The 15,652-nt window shown below is 42.4% G+C and overlaps 1 protein-coding gene across 1 annotated transcript in view; it reads left to right on the forward strand.

Moving 5' to 3' along the window:
* Positions 1 to 8,810, forward strand: part of DCT (dopachrome tautomerase) — an 18,255-nt gene extending 9,445 nt beyond the window's left edge. Inside the window, 7 exon segments of the mRNA XM_010006341.1 lie at positions 558 to 658; positions 1,714 to 1,880; positions 3,694 to 3,873; positions 3,979 to 4,054; positions 4,057 to 4,128; positions 5,531 to 5,732; positions 8,192 to 8,810. Coding sequence (XP_010004643.1) covers positions 558 to 658; positions 1,714 to 1,880; positions 3,694 to 3,873; positions 3,979 to 4,054; positions 4,057 to 4,128; positions 5,531 to 5,732; positions 8,192 to 8,373 — 980 coding nt within the window. The 3' untranslated portion in view covers positions 8,374 to 8,810.
* The last annotated feature ends 6,842 nt before the right edge of the window (positions 8,811 to 15,652 follow it).

Here is a 15,652-nt window from a genome sequence, read left to right on the forward strand (position 1 = left end):
GGGAAAGAGGCAACTTCCAGTGCTGCTGCAGTGATAAATAAATTCAGAAGTGGTCTGAAACCTTTGAGTGTCTTAGTTCTCATGTGTAATAACAAGAGCCCAATATAAGAAATAACAAGCATGATTTGAAGAAAATTGAAAAAGGATATTGAATTAGTGTTGGCAGGTTATGGAAAATGCTGAGGTTCTCTTGATAGATACATGGTGTAAGTCCTGTGGCTGAGGAAGAGAAAGAGCTAATGTAGTACATATTAACAAGGAGCTAAGATTTTAAACAATAAGACTGCTTCTTAAGACCTAAATCCACCAAAGTGATAAGAAGTCTTCACAATATCAAACTTTTGGGGGAATGTGAGGTTTTGAGAAGTGCTGAAATAACACCCACAATTTGTTTCTCTTGTCCCATATAAACGTCGTAGCTTCCAATGTGTGCGCTCTTTCCAAAGGCGCAGAGCTGCAGATTTTTGTTTAACTCCACTCCAGGAAATAGAAGAAGCTACTACTTTCTCTTGAGGCCTGTTTGGTGCCTAAGTGCTTATTTTATCTTCCCTTTGTAGGACCTGGCCGCCCCTTCACAGGTATTGATTTCTCCCATCAAGGACCTGCCTTTGTGACTTGGCATAGGTACCATTTGCTGTTGCTGGAGAGAGACCTGCAGGTTAGCTGAACGGCCTTTCCCTTTCCTCATGCAGCTTCTCTCTTTTGCTGTGTGACTTTGCTGAGCCAACCAAGGGTAAGCTACTTCCTAGGACAGATTCTTAACCAAACTTCCAGGAGTGTTTGCTCATTGATCCTTTTTCTTTAAAGTCAAGTTAGTGCTTTCAAAATGCTGAGGACTGAACAGTTTCTCACTGTGGACAACGATGTAAAGTTTATCATGGATATTTTTGTCTTCATCTCCACAACAGAGGACAGAAGATGTGCAGCATTTATTAATAAAATCATAGCAACATCTACATATAAAACTTGGTAGCAGACATTGTCTCCTGATGGTGGAGATACTCTTGTAAAAAAAGCAACTCTAAATAATACTCCTTTTAAATGTGTGGTACTATTTGTTTAATTCATGCACGTATTTAGCAATAAACCTTTTTAAGAAATATATGTTGACATTCTCAACAGTCAGTTGCTGAAGCATGGACTCATTTCCATTTGCATTTCTTCTACATTGGCAATGTTACTGTCTTTCAGCCCTGCAGATCTCTAATGAAAGTGGTTGGTATCAAAATAGCTGCAGGATCTGGCTTGCATGAAATTGTATCTAACAAGCAAGCACAAGCAAATGTTCTGTATTCCTCTGTTCTTCCCTAGGGCTAGCCTTTCTGGCATGGAAGCAAACCACATGCACAATTTTACCCATTACCCACTTACATCACTCAGAAAACCTCTTAGTTCCTTAAGGCTTAATTCATCTCTGCTCCTGCTCTCCTGCCTGTTCCACAAGTTGGTAGAAAGCCTAACGTGGCCAAAAGTAGTGCAGGCCAACACCAGAGTAACTTGTGACAATGTCTTTGCTAGGACTGACTTAACACCCCAATCTTTTGAAAGGAGTTGGAGCAGCACTGTGAAGTCCATGTAGTTGAAATGCAGAATGTAAAGCAAAACATCCAGTGAAATATCCAATGAACACCCAGTGAAACAACTTGCAGGAGTCCATTTCTTTCTCTTTCCTTTGAAGATGATTCCCTGCTAACACGTTTCTGTCCATTGCAGCGACTGATGGGCAACGACTCCTTTGCTCTGCCCTACTGGAATTTTGCCACAGGCAGAAACGAATGTGATGTCTGTACAGATCAGCTCTTTGGAGCATCGTGGCCAGATGACCCAGGGCTGATCAGCCCGAGCTCCAGGTTCTCCCGATGGCAAATAGTTTGTAATAGGTAAGAGAATACCTAGGACAAGCTTGAATACTGACCAAACCTTGCTTATTTTCAGTACTGAGAGCTCAGGCTGCTCTTTCAATGTAAGCAAGTGACAGAAAAAGAGCTAAGTTGCCTTACAAAAACTAGGAATCATGGTCAGTTTGTCTGCATATGGTTCAGTGTAGACTTCCTCCTCTGGTATTACGGAAGCATATTTTAAAGATGATTCTTCTGGTACAGGATTTTAGTCAATTCAGCCAATATATGGTTGCTAAAAGTTTGGGGAGTTTGCTCATTGGCAAGTATCTTTTTAAAGAAGAAAGGCCTGCATGTTGGTTCTCTGTAACAAACACCTGACTGATTTTGGCAGCAGAAACAGAAAACTGTTTTGGCATACAGGAAACTAGAGACAGAGTGAAAAAAAATCTCATTTCTTGTATTGGATGAGATCTTAGTCCTGATATATTTAGTGCAACTTGGGGACCGACTTTGAAGCAGCTGAGATTTCACCCAGAAAACACCACAGAGACAGCTCTGTGCTTGCTGCCAGCTCTCTGTAGGCATATACTGGTTGGTGTGGGAGCAGGGCTGTGATGGGTGTTCACGTGCAGGATTGGGGCGCTACGACATAAGATGCTGCTGGTTACAATACTCATGTAACATTCCTCTGTCAGCTCCTGGGCAGCATGCAGTCAGTCAGATGGGGTTACCAAGAGCTCAGGGCTTTTCAAAAGTCTCTTTCTGTGGGTACCTAAAGACCTATTTGAAATTCTAGCTTTAGGCACCAGCTGGCTTTACATCTTCCCCTACTGTTTCTCTAAGATAAATAGGGCTTTGTGTTTTCTTGAAAACTGAAGTGACTAAACTTTTGCCTTGCCAAGGTTAAACAGAGAAGAGCTTTTGTTTACTTCAGTAGTTTGTGAAAATGCTGTTTCCTTTTATATTGAATAGCACAGACTTTTTCACAAGTGTTATGCTCTTTTTCTCCTCCTCCTTCCCTCTTTCTCTCCCTGACACAAAGTACTTGCCCCTTAGCTAGTAGTCAAACTCCGAAATAGCAGGATGTCCTCCAGGCCCTGAAAAACAGGATGCAATCCATTGCTGGTGCTTTTCCTCTAAAAGGGATCAGGGATGGAAAGCAAAATCCCATTTTCTGTCATTTCTTGCACACTGGAACTTAGAATCATATCATAGAATGCTCTGGGCCGGAAGGGATCCCAAAGATCCTCTAGCTCCAACCCCCCTGCATGGGCAGGGACACCTCCCACAAGATCAGGTTGCTCAGGGCCCCATCCAATCTAGTCTTGAAGACCTCCAGGGATGGGGCATCCACAACCTCCCTGGGCAACCTGTTCCAGCATCTCACCATCTTCACAGGAATTAACTATTTCCTAGTGTCCAACTTTCCTGTTTATTCTTCCCTTTGTTAAGTGTTAAAAAACTAGTCCTTACTCAGGACTGAAAATTTTTCAATTAAAAAATTCAAGTCTCTTTTAGATTGTCTGGCAAAAACTGTCTCCCAAAGCTCTTGGGGGAGTGAGTAGATGTGAAGGGAGTTGTGTTTGCCTTTTCTTAAGTGTCCTCTCTCTGCGAAGGACGAGCCCGGCGAGTCTTGGTCCAAATGACTGATTGTCCACAAAGGCCACAAAGCCATGGAAAGTCATTGCATGTTGACAGTCCTACCATAACTTCAGCCTCAGGAGGTGTCACCCCTAACCCCTTATCTCTCACACATGTAGCTGAGGCCTCTTTTATACTATGGGACAAAAGGCCAACAAGCCAGGTGTCATAATCTACTTCTGACTTGTGCCTCTGCCTGTTGCACCCTCAGCTTGGATGAGTACAACCGCCTGGTCACGCTGTGCAATGGCAGTGATGAAGGGCCCCTGCGGCGGAGGCCACCTCAGGGTTCCAACGAGCAGCTGCCCAGCCCAGAGGATGTCAGGAGGTGCCTTTCCCTGCAGGAGTTTGACAGCCCCCCCTTTTTCCGCAATTCCAGTTTCAGCTTCAGGTTTGTCCTTTGGTTCCTCCGGAGCCAGCTGGGTCACGTGTATTCTTTACATGTATGTTTGTCAGCCAAATATGGTTACTTGATGCTGCTTTCACCCATCCACAGGAATGCGCTGGAGGGCTTCAATAAACCAGGTGGAGCCCTTAACACACCGATGCTGAGCCTTCATAATTTGGCTCACTCTTTAAAAAAAAATCTTTCCTGAATGGGACCAGTGATCTCCCTCACGCAGCCGCCAACGATCCCATCTTTGTGGTATGTCTTTCCCTCAGCATGAGTGGCAGTGGCTCAAAGGCACTTATCTCACCAGATATTTGCAGAAAAGTGAATTCCCTAAACATAAGTCATTTAAATGTGAAAGAACAATTCTTTCATCTTTTCTTGAATGCTGCCACACCTGTGTCATGGTCAAATAAACAGGGAAGAAATCCCAGGCTGATTTGTGAAAGAGCGAAGAAGTTTTTAGGGAGAAGAGCTGCTGTTTCATGTCTTGTTGCCCTGAATCCTCTCATAAGGTGGTATCTAAATTTAATAGCTTATCCTAGACAATTTTGCAGCAAGGAGAAAAACTGAAAGTGGGGTTAGTTATTTTAGACTGAGCAGTATGTTTCTTTGTTTAAAACTGCACAGGCTAAAAGGAAGCACATCTAATTTTAGGGTCTCTTGGGGAACAGAGGTAATGTGGTTTCACTGGTGCATTGGCACAGTGCTGCTCTGCAAGGAGCAGCACAAACAGCAGTGTGCAAGTGAAACAACTTCCCTTACACAGCTTTCATAGTAAATTAATGCCAATTTTTTTTTCTTCTTTGTTAGATTAAATCACAGTGATTATATAGAGGAATTTTAATACAATTAATTTCTTTCTTACCTTTATTTTAAGATTGCAATCTTTCATTGGAGAAATTAGCCCAAACACTTATGTAGTGCTTCTCTAGGTTATTTTCTTAATAATTGAATTCCTATGTTAATTCCTTTCTTACACAATGAAAACTTTATTTTGTTATGTTCTAATTATATATGGAAGATTATTTTCTGTAGGATATTTTCTGTTTCTTTTTCAGGGTGATAATTAAAAACCATGACTAAATCAGAAATTAATTTGTACTGCCCCAGAAATTCGTGGTAGTTGTCTGAACTCAAGTTAGAAACAACTTTCCTATATTAGTACTTTGTATACCTATAAACTCACTGGACAAGACTTGACCAAATTCATGGGTGCCTGGAATTGTGGAGCTGGTGACATATTATAAAATGAGCATGAAGGAGTCAAAGTTCCTACAATTTTCCTTACCTGTTAGGAGACAAAAGAAGGCAAAATATGTTTGAGAGGTACTTTCACCTGAATGAGCTCCCTGGGCCTCACCTGAGAGAATGGACCTGCCCATTTATTCACTGCCAGCTGACATTAAATTGTCTGGAGAAAGGGCAGGTTATGGATAAGCCACAACAAGGATGTATACAACAAAATGTACCATGCAGGAGATAAATTCTCAATTCTCATGAGTTTTCCTAGTTTCCATTCTGTAAATCCCACCTAAATTAATTATCCTCTTCTCTCTCTTTCAAAAGGTGCTGCCACCTTAGGCAAGAGTGTTTTAAACACTGTTGAGTTCAGAAAGAGCTTAACAAGTGTGTGTGTCCCTGGCTGGATTTGCAGGTTCTTCACTCCTTTACTGATGCCGTCTTTGATGAGTGGATGAAGCGGTTTAACCCCCCTGACAATGCCTGGCCTGAGGAGCTGGCCCCCATCGGTCACAACAGGCGGTATAACATGGTCCCTTTTTTCCCTCCTGTGACCAACGACGAGCTCTTCCAAACTGCTGAGCAGCTTGGCTACACCTATGCCATCGACCTGCCAGGTACGTCTCAGAGAAGTGGAGGCTGTTCCAAGCCTAGTGATGAGGCAGTTCACGTTTACAAGGATACAGACATATGGAAAATAAGGCACCTTTCACAAAGCACATGGGTCTTTCCATCTGCTCATTAGCAATTAGCGCATTGTGGCGCACAGAGGTAGTTACCACTCACCAGGTGAGCTGCCACAACTAGTCTGCACAGAGTTTGCTCTGCTGCAAAAGGCATCAACTTGAACTGCTCCAGCATTGACAAAGGTGCTCCGTTGGCCTTGAGGAGTCTTTTATTTTGGCTCCTGTTCCCCATACTGTTTATCATAGAATCATAGATTGGTTTGGGTTGGAAGGGACCTTAAAGATCTGGTTCCAACCCCCCTGCATGGGCAGGGACACCTCCCACTAGACCATGTTGCTTAGAGCCCCATCCAACCCGGCCTTGAACACTCCCAGGGACGGGGCAGACACAACCTCCCTGGGCAACCTGTGCCAGTGTCTCACTACCCTCATACTAAAGAACTTCCTCATGTCTAACCTAAAACTCCCCTCTTCCAGTTTAAAGCCATTACCCCTTGTCCTCTCACTACATGCCCTTACGCCTGTTACAGGATCCTTGTCAGAGGTCAGGGAGCTTGTTTGGCTAACATTGGTCGTTAGGAAATACATGTTTTGCACAGGGCCCTGAATAATACTGCACTGTGAATTTCATTTGAGGTGAACTGCATTAATCTTTGGATACCCTGGAGAGATGTATCTGGGTGTTTCGTGTTATAAAATCCCAATTTTAAAGGTTTTCTATGTTCATAGACGTTATGTGCCTTAGGGTTTGTGTATTTGTTTGGAATGACCTTTGACACAAATAAGATAAAGACAAAAAAACAGGAAAGCAAAAAATTTATATATGAAATCCAGAATTTTCACTATGAGTTACAGATACTTGGAAAAGCCACAAGGGTAAGAGATACATGAAAACTGTGCTTCAGCTGCTTTACCAAAGATCAAATCTGAGCAGTTTCTTTCTCCACCTCAGTATTCCTTTGAGAGGCAGTAGCTGCTTATCTAACTTATGAGGCCAGGAATTTCTTCTAAATGCTTACCCTATATCTGTGGTTTTAATCTGTGGAGACTGTTTAAAGGTCTATAGACTAGAAAGGATGGAAACCCTTGACCTCAGGCTGCATTCATACAGGGAAGCCCTGACCTGTGGAGGCATGCTAGCTGCTTCTGCAGAGGTTTTCTCAGGGGTGTCCCCAGAAAATTCAGACTTCCCTTTTATGGAGTTCAAATCTTCCTCCATTTGGACTGCTGTCCTCCCTCCTGCTTTGGAAACTCCACTGCCCCCTGTGCATGAGGGACCTGCAGAGGAACAAAGGCAGCCTGTGATTCCGCTGCTTCTCAGCTCCCACCTAAATAAATTGTTAGCTCTCTGTGAAGCAGACTATCTATCCCTTTCTGCATGGTTTATGTTCAGACAATGAAGCTTTTACATCCAAACCCTCCTCTTTTGTCTAAATCTATAACTTCCTAATTCTATTTCATGTAACCACATTAGAAATCAACAGAAGTTAATACATTGCTGGCTCTTACTTGAAAGATGATAAAGTGGTAAGCAATTCATTTTGGGACCTTACTGAACAAGGGCATGATTGCCCTCAACTCTTTTGTTGGCAGAGACTGCAGATTGGGACACAAAACTTTTAGTTGCTTTTATAGGCAATGTGACATCTTCCTGAGCCATCTGTCTCCTTAAGTCTGGGTGTTCGACTAACATCTAAATACCCTAAGTTCTTTTGAGAGTTTTTGGTGAATATTTAGTAAAATGTAATTTTTTTCATCTCAGCATATGTAGCATTTTTCAGAACAGGAGAGCAGGCAATTTTTGCTTCTGAAAGCATAGATAAAAACATAAAATTCAGCCAAGTTGAGCAGTGTTATAATAAGAATGAACAATATTATCTTAGAAGACAGTGGTTCCCCAGAGTGGCTCAAAATCAGAGGATGAGATCTTGAGTCAGTCAGCAGAACCACACAAAGTAGTGTTTTCAGTTAAAAGTTTGGCAATGAGCTGCTCTGTGGTCCTATAGGAAAACCTGAGGGATTTCTGTTCACCAAAATAGCTTGGAAACAGCTATGCTGAGGTGTCCTTATTTAAAGACTTGCTTGAATCATTAATAATTTTGGCAAAATTTAATAAGAATGTGATCTTTTTGTCCTGTCACTTAATTTGTCCTGTTCTCAACACTTTAAAGTCTATGAAAGATTGAAGTTTAAATTCAGCTGCAGACAGGAAACATGTCTGGTATGTGTGTTGGTTGCACGGTGCATTACTAGCTTCCCCTGTGGCCATTGGGTCACTAAGCCACACAAGTAATCATAATTTCCAGGCTACGGGACATCCTTCTTTTGACCATGCGATTTGAAAAATGAAATTATGAGCTGCTCTCACTTCAGATGTTTCATATTTCCAGGTTCCCTTGAAGAAACCCAAGCGTGGGCTGTCATGGCTGGATCCACAATTGGAGGAGCACTTATGGCTCTGTCTGTGCTCGTTCTGCTGCTTGTACTTTTCCAACACCGAAGGCAGAGAAGAGGTTTTGAACCACTGATGAATGTGAGCTTCAGCCCTAAAAAGTACATGGAGGAGGCTTAGTGCCCTCTCTTTGTTTCTTTGCTAATTCTTGTAGGAAGTGACCTTGATTGCCTTAGTGAGATCTTAGCTGAGAGTTTATCACACACTCCTTTGGCAGCTGACTACATTGTTTTCCTTTAGCTTTTCCTGTTATCTTGTGAATTGTAATAAATGAAGTCTCTGGGTATACATGCGCAAGGCCCAAGACAGATCAGACTTTTCTCATTACCAAATGTTATCTGGAGTGTGTGACACTTGTAAGTCATCCTCTATATATTTAGATCGAGATATCTAAGAATGCAAATAGAAGAAAACCAACCTGAATAGCCAAGATAATTTTTTACCTCAATGTGATTTTGATTTCATTTAGCAGCTCTAAGATGTACTGAAAGTTATTAATCTATATCCATATTTGAATTATATATTATTTTAGAGTTAGCAATAAATATTCTGAATAACATAGTATTTTTTCAAGTTTCAGAATGTTTCATAGTATTTGACAAAATACTATAGGAGCCCCCTGCTTACAGTAAATTTCAGAAGCACAATCAATTCCATATGTTCAAATTCTCCTAAAAAAGTTCAAATTCTTCTAAAAAAGTTCAAATTCTCCTAAAACTTAAGAGCAGGAGTTCCCTGACATCTAGGTATACATTTGTGTTTTACCTCTGTGTTTGGGGCCTGTGACAAGAGTTGAAAATGGTGCTCATACTTCTCTGTTGTGGCTCTGCTGCACTGGGTCATGAATCTAGACCTAAATTTTCAAAGCCTGGGACCCAGGGCTCAAGGTAACAAGGCTAGGACAGCTTGCATTACTCAGATCCACAGAGGGAGGATCCTTCATACATTCCAAATATATTTCTTTATTTAGACATAGATTCGGATCACACTTAGGTGGCTCTCTTTTAAGTTCTGAAGACACTGTAACAGCTTTGGTGCTTAATATATTGCATGAATGGAGTGCTCAGATTTTGCATTTTGTAAGGTCCTGAGTATTAGAAAAACTCTGCTTTTGTAGCCTTGAATAAAGAATTTCAGTTGGTAGTGATTTCTGATATTTCTTCTAGGCCTGCTCAATACTAGCCATGCGGACTAGACACCTTTTTGTCTTTCATGTGATGTGAATGCCAAAGTTTAAGAAACAGGCTGGGCTGCTATTCCCAGAGAGAATGAGATATTTCATTTGAGTCACAGGGCTGTGTGTGCCTGGCTAACATCACCACCTTGGAGGCTTGGATACTGCTGTCCCAAGTGTTTGCTTTGCAAGCTGTGCTGGTTATGGGCAAGAGACAGTGACGATGGGGCAGAGGAAGGAGAGAGGGAAGAAATGTAAAAAATGTAGCATAGCAGCTAACTTGTTTGTACTGATCTTGCCCAAAATAAGGGAGTTGCTCTGTTCTGACTTGCAAATCGAGCAGAAAGATATTTTTCTTCCCCGAAGAAAAGCAATCAGGGCGTTAGTTTGATACTATGCACATACAAAATACGAGGGTCAAAGATCTGCGCGTTGGTCTTTCCACTCGCTAGCCCTTAGTTTTAATCATGAGGGCTTTAAAACTGTGACTGGTCTTGAACAGTTGCTTGTAAAAATCTGGTTGCTGCCGTACACAACCTGCCCTCTCGCGGCTTGATGGAAAATTACCTGGTGGCGCCACAAAACTGTTTTTCTCCCTTTTTAAAAAGTAAAGTTTTCGGCTGGTAACCAGGGAAAGTTGTGTCCTCGGTGAAAATAAGAAGCGCAGGTAAACTTTATAGCAAATGCTTAAAAAGAAAGGAAGTTGAACATTAAAAAACAGATGGAGGGAATCCTGTAGCTAACCCGATTTTGTCAAGGTTGGTTTAATATGCTTTAATGTTCCGTTCATTCCAAACTGCGTAAAAAGGTATTTTTTTGGTTGCTGGTTTATGCCATCTCTTTTGGGATAAGTTGTATTGAAGCTGTTACTGCTGGACTGGGATGAAGAGGGACTCTCAAAGGTTCCCATAGACTCCCAAGCAGAGTGAAAGTGCTGGAAACGCACCATCCCCAATCTCCACAGAGCTCACGACACCCTGGGGTTTTGGTCCTACGAATCGCTGCAAAGTGTGACCTCAGCTGGTGCCCCTGCACCACCTCTGCCCATCACCTTTTCCTCTCACATTCGTAACTGAGCGGTCACCCAGCCCAGGAAGGAAGGAAGAGGGACCAGCATATCCATCTTTGTGGTTGCCTTTTAATCAAGGTACTTTGCTGACAGATGCGAGGTACATTCATGTACAGTCCTGAATGACTTCAAGCTGAGGTGGGTGTAATCATCAACATTTCTGCTCCTACTCCCCCTCCTCCCCGCCCCGCCCCAGCCCCTCCCTATCCCCCTTAAAGGAATTCTTGCTGAATTGCTGCTTTCTTCTGACAAAAGGCTCTGAATCATCAGAAGTCTGTAATATGCAGCTGCAAATGAGATGTTTAAGTCCTGAAGAGGGAGAAGTGCTCAAAAACATCCCTTTCTCTGCCTTTTCAGTAGCTTCTAGCTTTGCATGTAGGACTTTTGCACGGATGATCTTTCTGGAGAGTTTAATTCTCTCTAATCACCAGTTAATTGCTGTCTCAATTGGCTGTACTGGATCTGTGGGCAGCTAATGCTTCTTTCTGAGTTATCCAGTGGGTCAGGTGCCCAGTTTTTGACTCTGTAGTAATCTGATGGCAGCCACATCATCTCTGTCAGCCATGGCCTGAGCCTTTGTGCAAAGGATTATCATGAAAATTCTCTGAAGGAAGTAGTGAGAACCTGTTTTATGAAATAAATTAAGTCTCACTGTTGGCTGTTTAGCTGACTGCTTGAAAAGGAATCTATTTTGATTCTGCCCCTGGTTTAGGAAAGAAGTGATGTAAAGCAACCACACCTCATGGCTGTTATTGTAACACTGGAAGCTGCGATGCTGATCCACTTTTGTTAAATGCTTTCTTTACACTGCTTTTGGGAGAGATGTTTTGTGCCTGTGCTTGTGATGGGAAGGAAAGAGAAAGAGGAGCAGCAGGTTCAAAGACTATCAGTGAAATTTAGTAGTGAAGATGCACACTTCCAGAATCAGGCACATAGGCTGCTGGCAATCAGGAAGGAAACTTAATTTCCTAAAATAGCCCATTTGGCCCTTTATGCAGTGTATGCAGCCGTTCAGTGCCTTGCACACAGCTACCTGCAGAAAGTTGGTTTATGAACAAGACTGTATAAATAATTCTACTTCAGTGCTTCTGCAGCTGAGACGCTACAGATATTCATTATCACAGAGTCATAGAATGGGTCAGAAAGGACATTAAAGATCATCTAGTTCCAACCTCCCTGCATGGGCAGGGATACCTCCTGCTACACCAGGTTGCTCAAGGTCCTGTGCAACCTGTCCCTGAACACTTCCAGGGAGGCGCCTTCCACAACTTCCCTGGGCAGCTTGTTCCAGTGTTTCATCCCCCCCCCCCAATGATTTCTTCCTAATGACTAATCTAAACCTACCCTCTTGCAGTTTAAAGCCATTCCTTCTTGTTCTCTCACTGCATGCCCTTATAAAAAGTCTCTTCTCAGCTTTCCTGTAGACCCCTTCAGGTACTAGAAGGCTGCTATAAGGTCTCCCTGGAGCCTTCTCTTCTCCAGGCTAAACAACCTCAATTTTAGAAGAAGTGCTCCAGCCCTCTGATCATCTGTGTCATATCTGCATCATCTGAGTTCTCATACCATGGAATCAGCAGTCAGGTCTCTTCCACAGCAGATAAACCCTCCCTGTTTTTCTCTCCTTCTTCACTGCCTTGCTGCCTCTGGCCTGTTGACAAACCTGCTAACCCTGAAGCAACTTCAGCAGGCAGGATGGAAGGAAAGCACAGACTGACTCTACACATTGCCCTTGGCAGCACTTCCAAGTGCCTGAATAAAAGAAGCAGTCACTTGAACTCAGATTAAATCTTCTCAGCCCTTATCTCTGCCCTCAGGTTTTCTCACAGACTAGATTACAAAGCGCCTTTTTCAGCACTGTGGTTCTGCCTGTGGTGGGTCTCCCTCTGTGGTTCCTGAATTTCTTCAGTTGTGTAGCAGAGAGCTCAGCTGTCTGTTTTGGGTATGGTGAATTGTGGTAGGTGGATTGATGCCCGGAAGACACGTGCTTAAGTGTTCAGTGCTGTGGCCACAATGTCTAATATTGCTGCTTCCTTCACTTGGTGATTTCATTGCTGTGTCCCAGGCTGCTTCTGGACCTGTTTGCCTGTCATCCCTTTCTGGCGGTTGGGTCTAACCCATCTTTTTCATTTCTGACTTTTAAGAAGTTCACCTTTGGGCCCCTCACTACAAGAAAGACATGGAGTTATTGGAGCATGTCCAGAGAAGAGCAAGCAAGCTGGTGAAGTGTTTAGAGAACAAGTCCTATGAGGAAAGGCTGAGGAAGCTAGGATTGTTTATCCTGGAGAAGAGAAAACTGAGGAGAGACCTCATTGCTCTCTGTAACTACCTTAAAGGAGGTTGTAGGGAGGCAGGCATTGGCCTCTTCTTCCAAGTGAATAATGATAGGACTAGAGGAAATGGCCTGAAGTTGTGCAGGGGAGGTTTAGGTTGGCTATTAGGAAGAATTTATCTACTGAAAGAATAGTCAGGCACTGGTGTGCTCAGCTCCTGCAGATGCTCATCAAATTTACTTATGGTTCTTAGGACCTACATCAACAGCTGGCTTCATGGTTAACAGGTGTGCTCTTGCTTGGCATGCTGTGCTCTTGCTGGTCCCCTTGGCATAGCTGTCCAGCAGAGATGTGAACAAACAGAAACGGCTTCATTTAGAGCAGCTCTAAGACTGTTCAGATTCGTGTCACATCCCGAGGCCACTGCAGCTCCTCCTGAGCCTGGAGATGGGGGCTTCGATGCCTGTAGAAAACCTGCTTCTTCTGCAGATGTGTACACCTGCTCAGTGTGCCAATCCCTGTGGATTTAGAAGACAGCTTAGGGCTCTGAAAAATACCACTTGTGAAGGCAAAGCACAATCCTTCCTGAGAAAAAAAAAAGATGGATTTTAACAGAGAGAAAAATTGTCCTTTTATTCAGGCCAAGTACACCCTTTGCTACCTCCTTTTCTGTTCCTTCCAACTCTTTCCATCTGTAATCTTATGATAAGACTTATGATTTTTCAAAGCAATGAAAGCTGGTTTTTAGTGCAGAGTTTGTTGTTTTAAAATACAACCTTCCAGCTAAAAAAGTCTGATCAGGGACATGACATATGGAGAGAGAGATGACAGAGCTCAGTGCTCATTTACACTATGTATGTCTGCTGGTAAGAAAAAAAGTATACCCTGGTGGCTGTGCTAGGACAGGGGAACAGAAAGATAAAAGGCATTTTTCTTCTTAAGACTGGAAAAAGAGGAAAAAAGAGTGATACTTTTCATTTCTGTCTTGCCTCTATCTAATTTTTTTAGCTTGGTCTAGGGATTGCCTAGTCATGTTTATCTGATATATACTTAACTGAGTTATTCAGAGAGATGAATTTTTGTCAGCTCATCACAGCAGCCTGTCTGATGCTTGTTTTTGCCTTAGTTGCTGTTAGTCATTCCCTAGCAGCATAGCTGCTATCTGGAAAGCACATCTCTGGTAGCACTGTACAAAAATTGCTCCTTCTACTTTTCTCTAGTATTCCACGATTTATTTTGTTTGGAAGTAAAGTAAGGGTAGGTTTTACAGAGCAAGGTGAATGGGAGTGGAGGTTTATTGACCAACAAAATGACTACTTGGAGCATTGTCTTTCCCTGATAAGTTCCAGTAAATTAGTTTTGCAGCCAGGGAATGTCAGACTTTTTTCTTTCCACATTCATGGAGCGTGTAGTGGAGCAGCTTTCTGTAGAATAGAAACACCTTAGTTTTCAGCTGTGGCTCTGGCATGGTTGGGGAACTTTGAAATTGTTTTAGGGAGGGGGTCCCCCAAATATTTCAGCCTTTCAGGGCACAGTAGCTGCACATACCGCAAAAATCATTGACTTGGGAAAAAAAGGTTTTCCAAGCATCTCAACAGTTGGGAAAACTAACAAAAAAACAGCCTATCCAAAATTCTCGTGTGTTTCCGTTGCAGTGCAGAATTGTCTCACCTCCAGGTTTTCTGCTAGGAGGTGCCCAAAGATTTCACTTCTGCTGGTTCCTCTGGGTACTTTTCCAGTCTGCCTTCTCTCTTCCACATTGCTTATCTTGTCCTTTTGGCTCTTTCTGCCTTGCTTTGCAAATGTATCTACTTCACCCTTCTCTAAGTTATCTATTAATATTCATAACAAAGGGAGAAGGTAGAATGAGGCTTAAACATGGCAGTATTTTTGAAAAGCGTTGTAAAATGTGTAGTTCAAATAGGTATCCCACGTATTTACCTGCAACGGCGGTGAGGGAAGAAAGCAGTCCAGAATCAATGTGATTGATAAAGCAAGCTTCCATTTATTGAATACACAGTGTTACTTTTATACCCTTTTCCAAAACTACTTGTCGTGATTTCATTGGATAGTCATGATATCATCAGATAGCTCTATTTACATGCTCCACCTTCTATATGGTAACATACACATAGAGTTCTCAGGGTTCTTCCTTATTCTCTATTATTCTACTTCTCTATCTTGTCCTTATGTTAGTTTCCTTGTTACATTCTTATATACAAGGCCCAATGCCTACCTTTGTTAAGCTAACAAAGAGACTGCTTATACTTGTGTTAGGCCAGCAAAGAAATTGCTTGTACAGTTACTACTTGTGTTAAACTCTCAGGGAGATTGCAAGGACCCATGGCCTTGCTGCTCAAGCCATTCTTCAACATTTACCATGTGTATTTGTGTACTCTCAAGTTAAGTATAGTCAAGGTTACAGTTAAAAGATGGAAGTTTTTAACTAATGAAGAATTTTTGAGGAGTTTCTGTATTTGCATACTTTTAGTGATTGATTTGTGTTAATTAATGTCTGTGGCAAAACACAAGAAATATATAACTGAAGAAAACCATTAACGAGGAAAAAAAAAAGGCAAGAAAGGGAAACCTCATCCCCAAAACCAAAATCAGAGACCATGCTTGGTCTGTTTCACTTTAAGAACATTTGACTGACACTCAGCTTAACATTTTCCTTTGGATATTATTCTGTTGCTCCTGGACTTTGCATTTGTAACTCCTCCCTCTCTCCCATGCTCACCATCTCACGAATTAATTTATTTGGAGCAATTACAAGTATCAAAGCTGGCTTGTTGGAGTAGGCTAGTACCTTCTCCAAGCCCCACCTAATTTTTATACTCTCTCATTGCCCCATCCCTGGAGCCCCAGCTGTGCAAGCTGCCCAGC

Source organism: Chaetura pelagica, unplaced genomic scaffold (genome assembly GCF_000747805.2).
Source record: "Chaetura pelagica isolate M959 unplaced genomic scaffold, ChaPel_1.0 scaffold29, whole genome shotgun sequence".
Taxonomy (NCBI): domain Eukaryota; kingdom Metazoa; phylum Chordata; class Aves; order Apodiformes; family Apodidae; genus Chaetura; species Chaetura pelagica.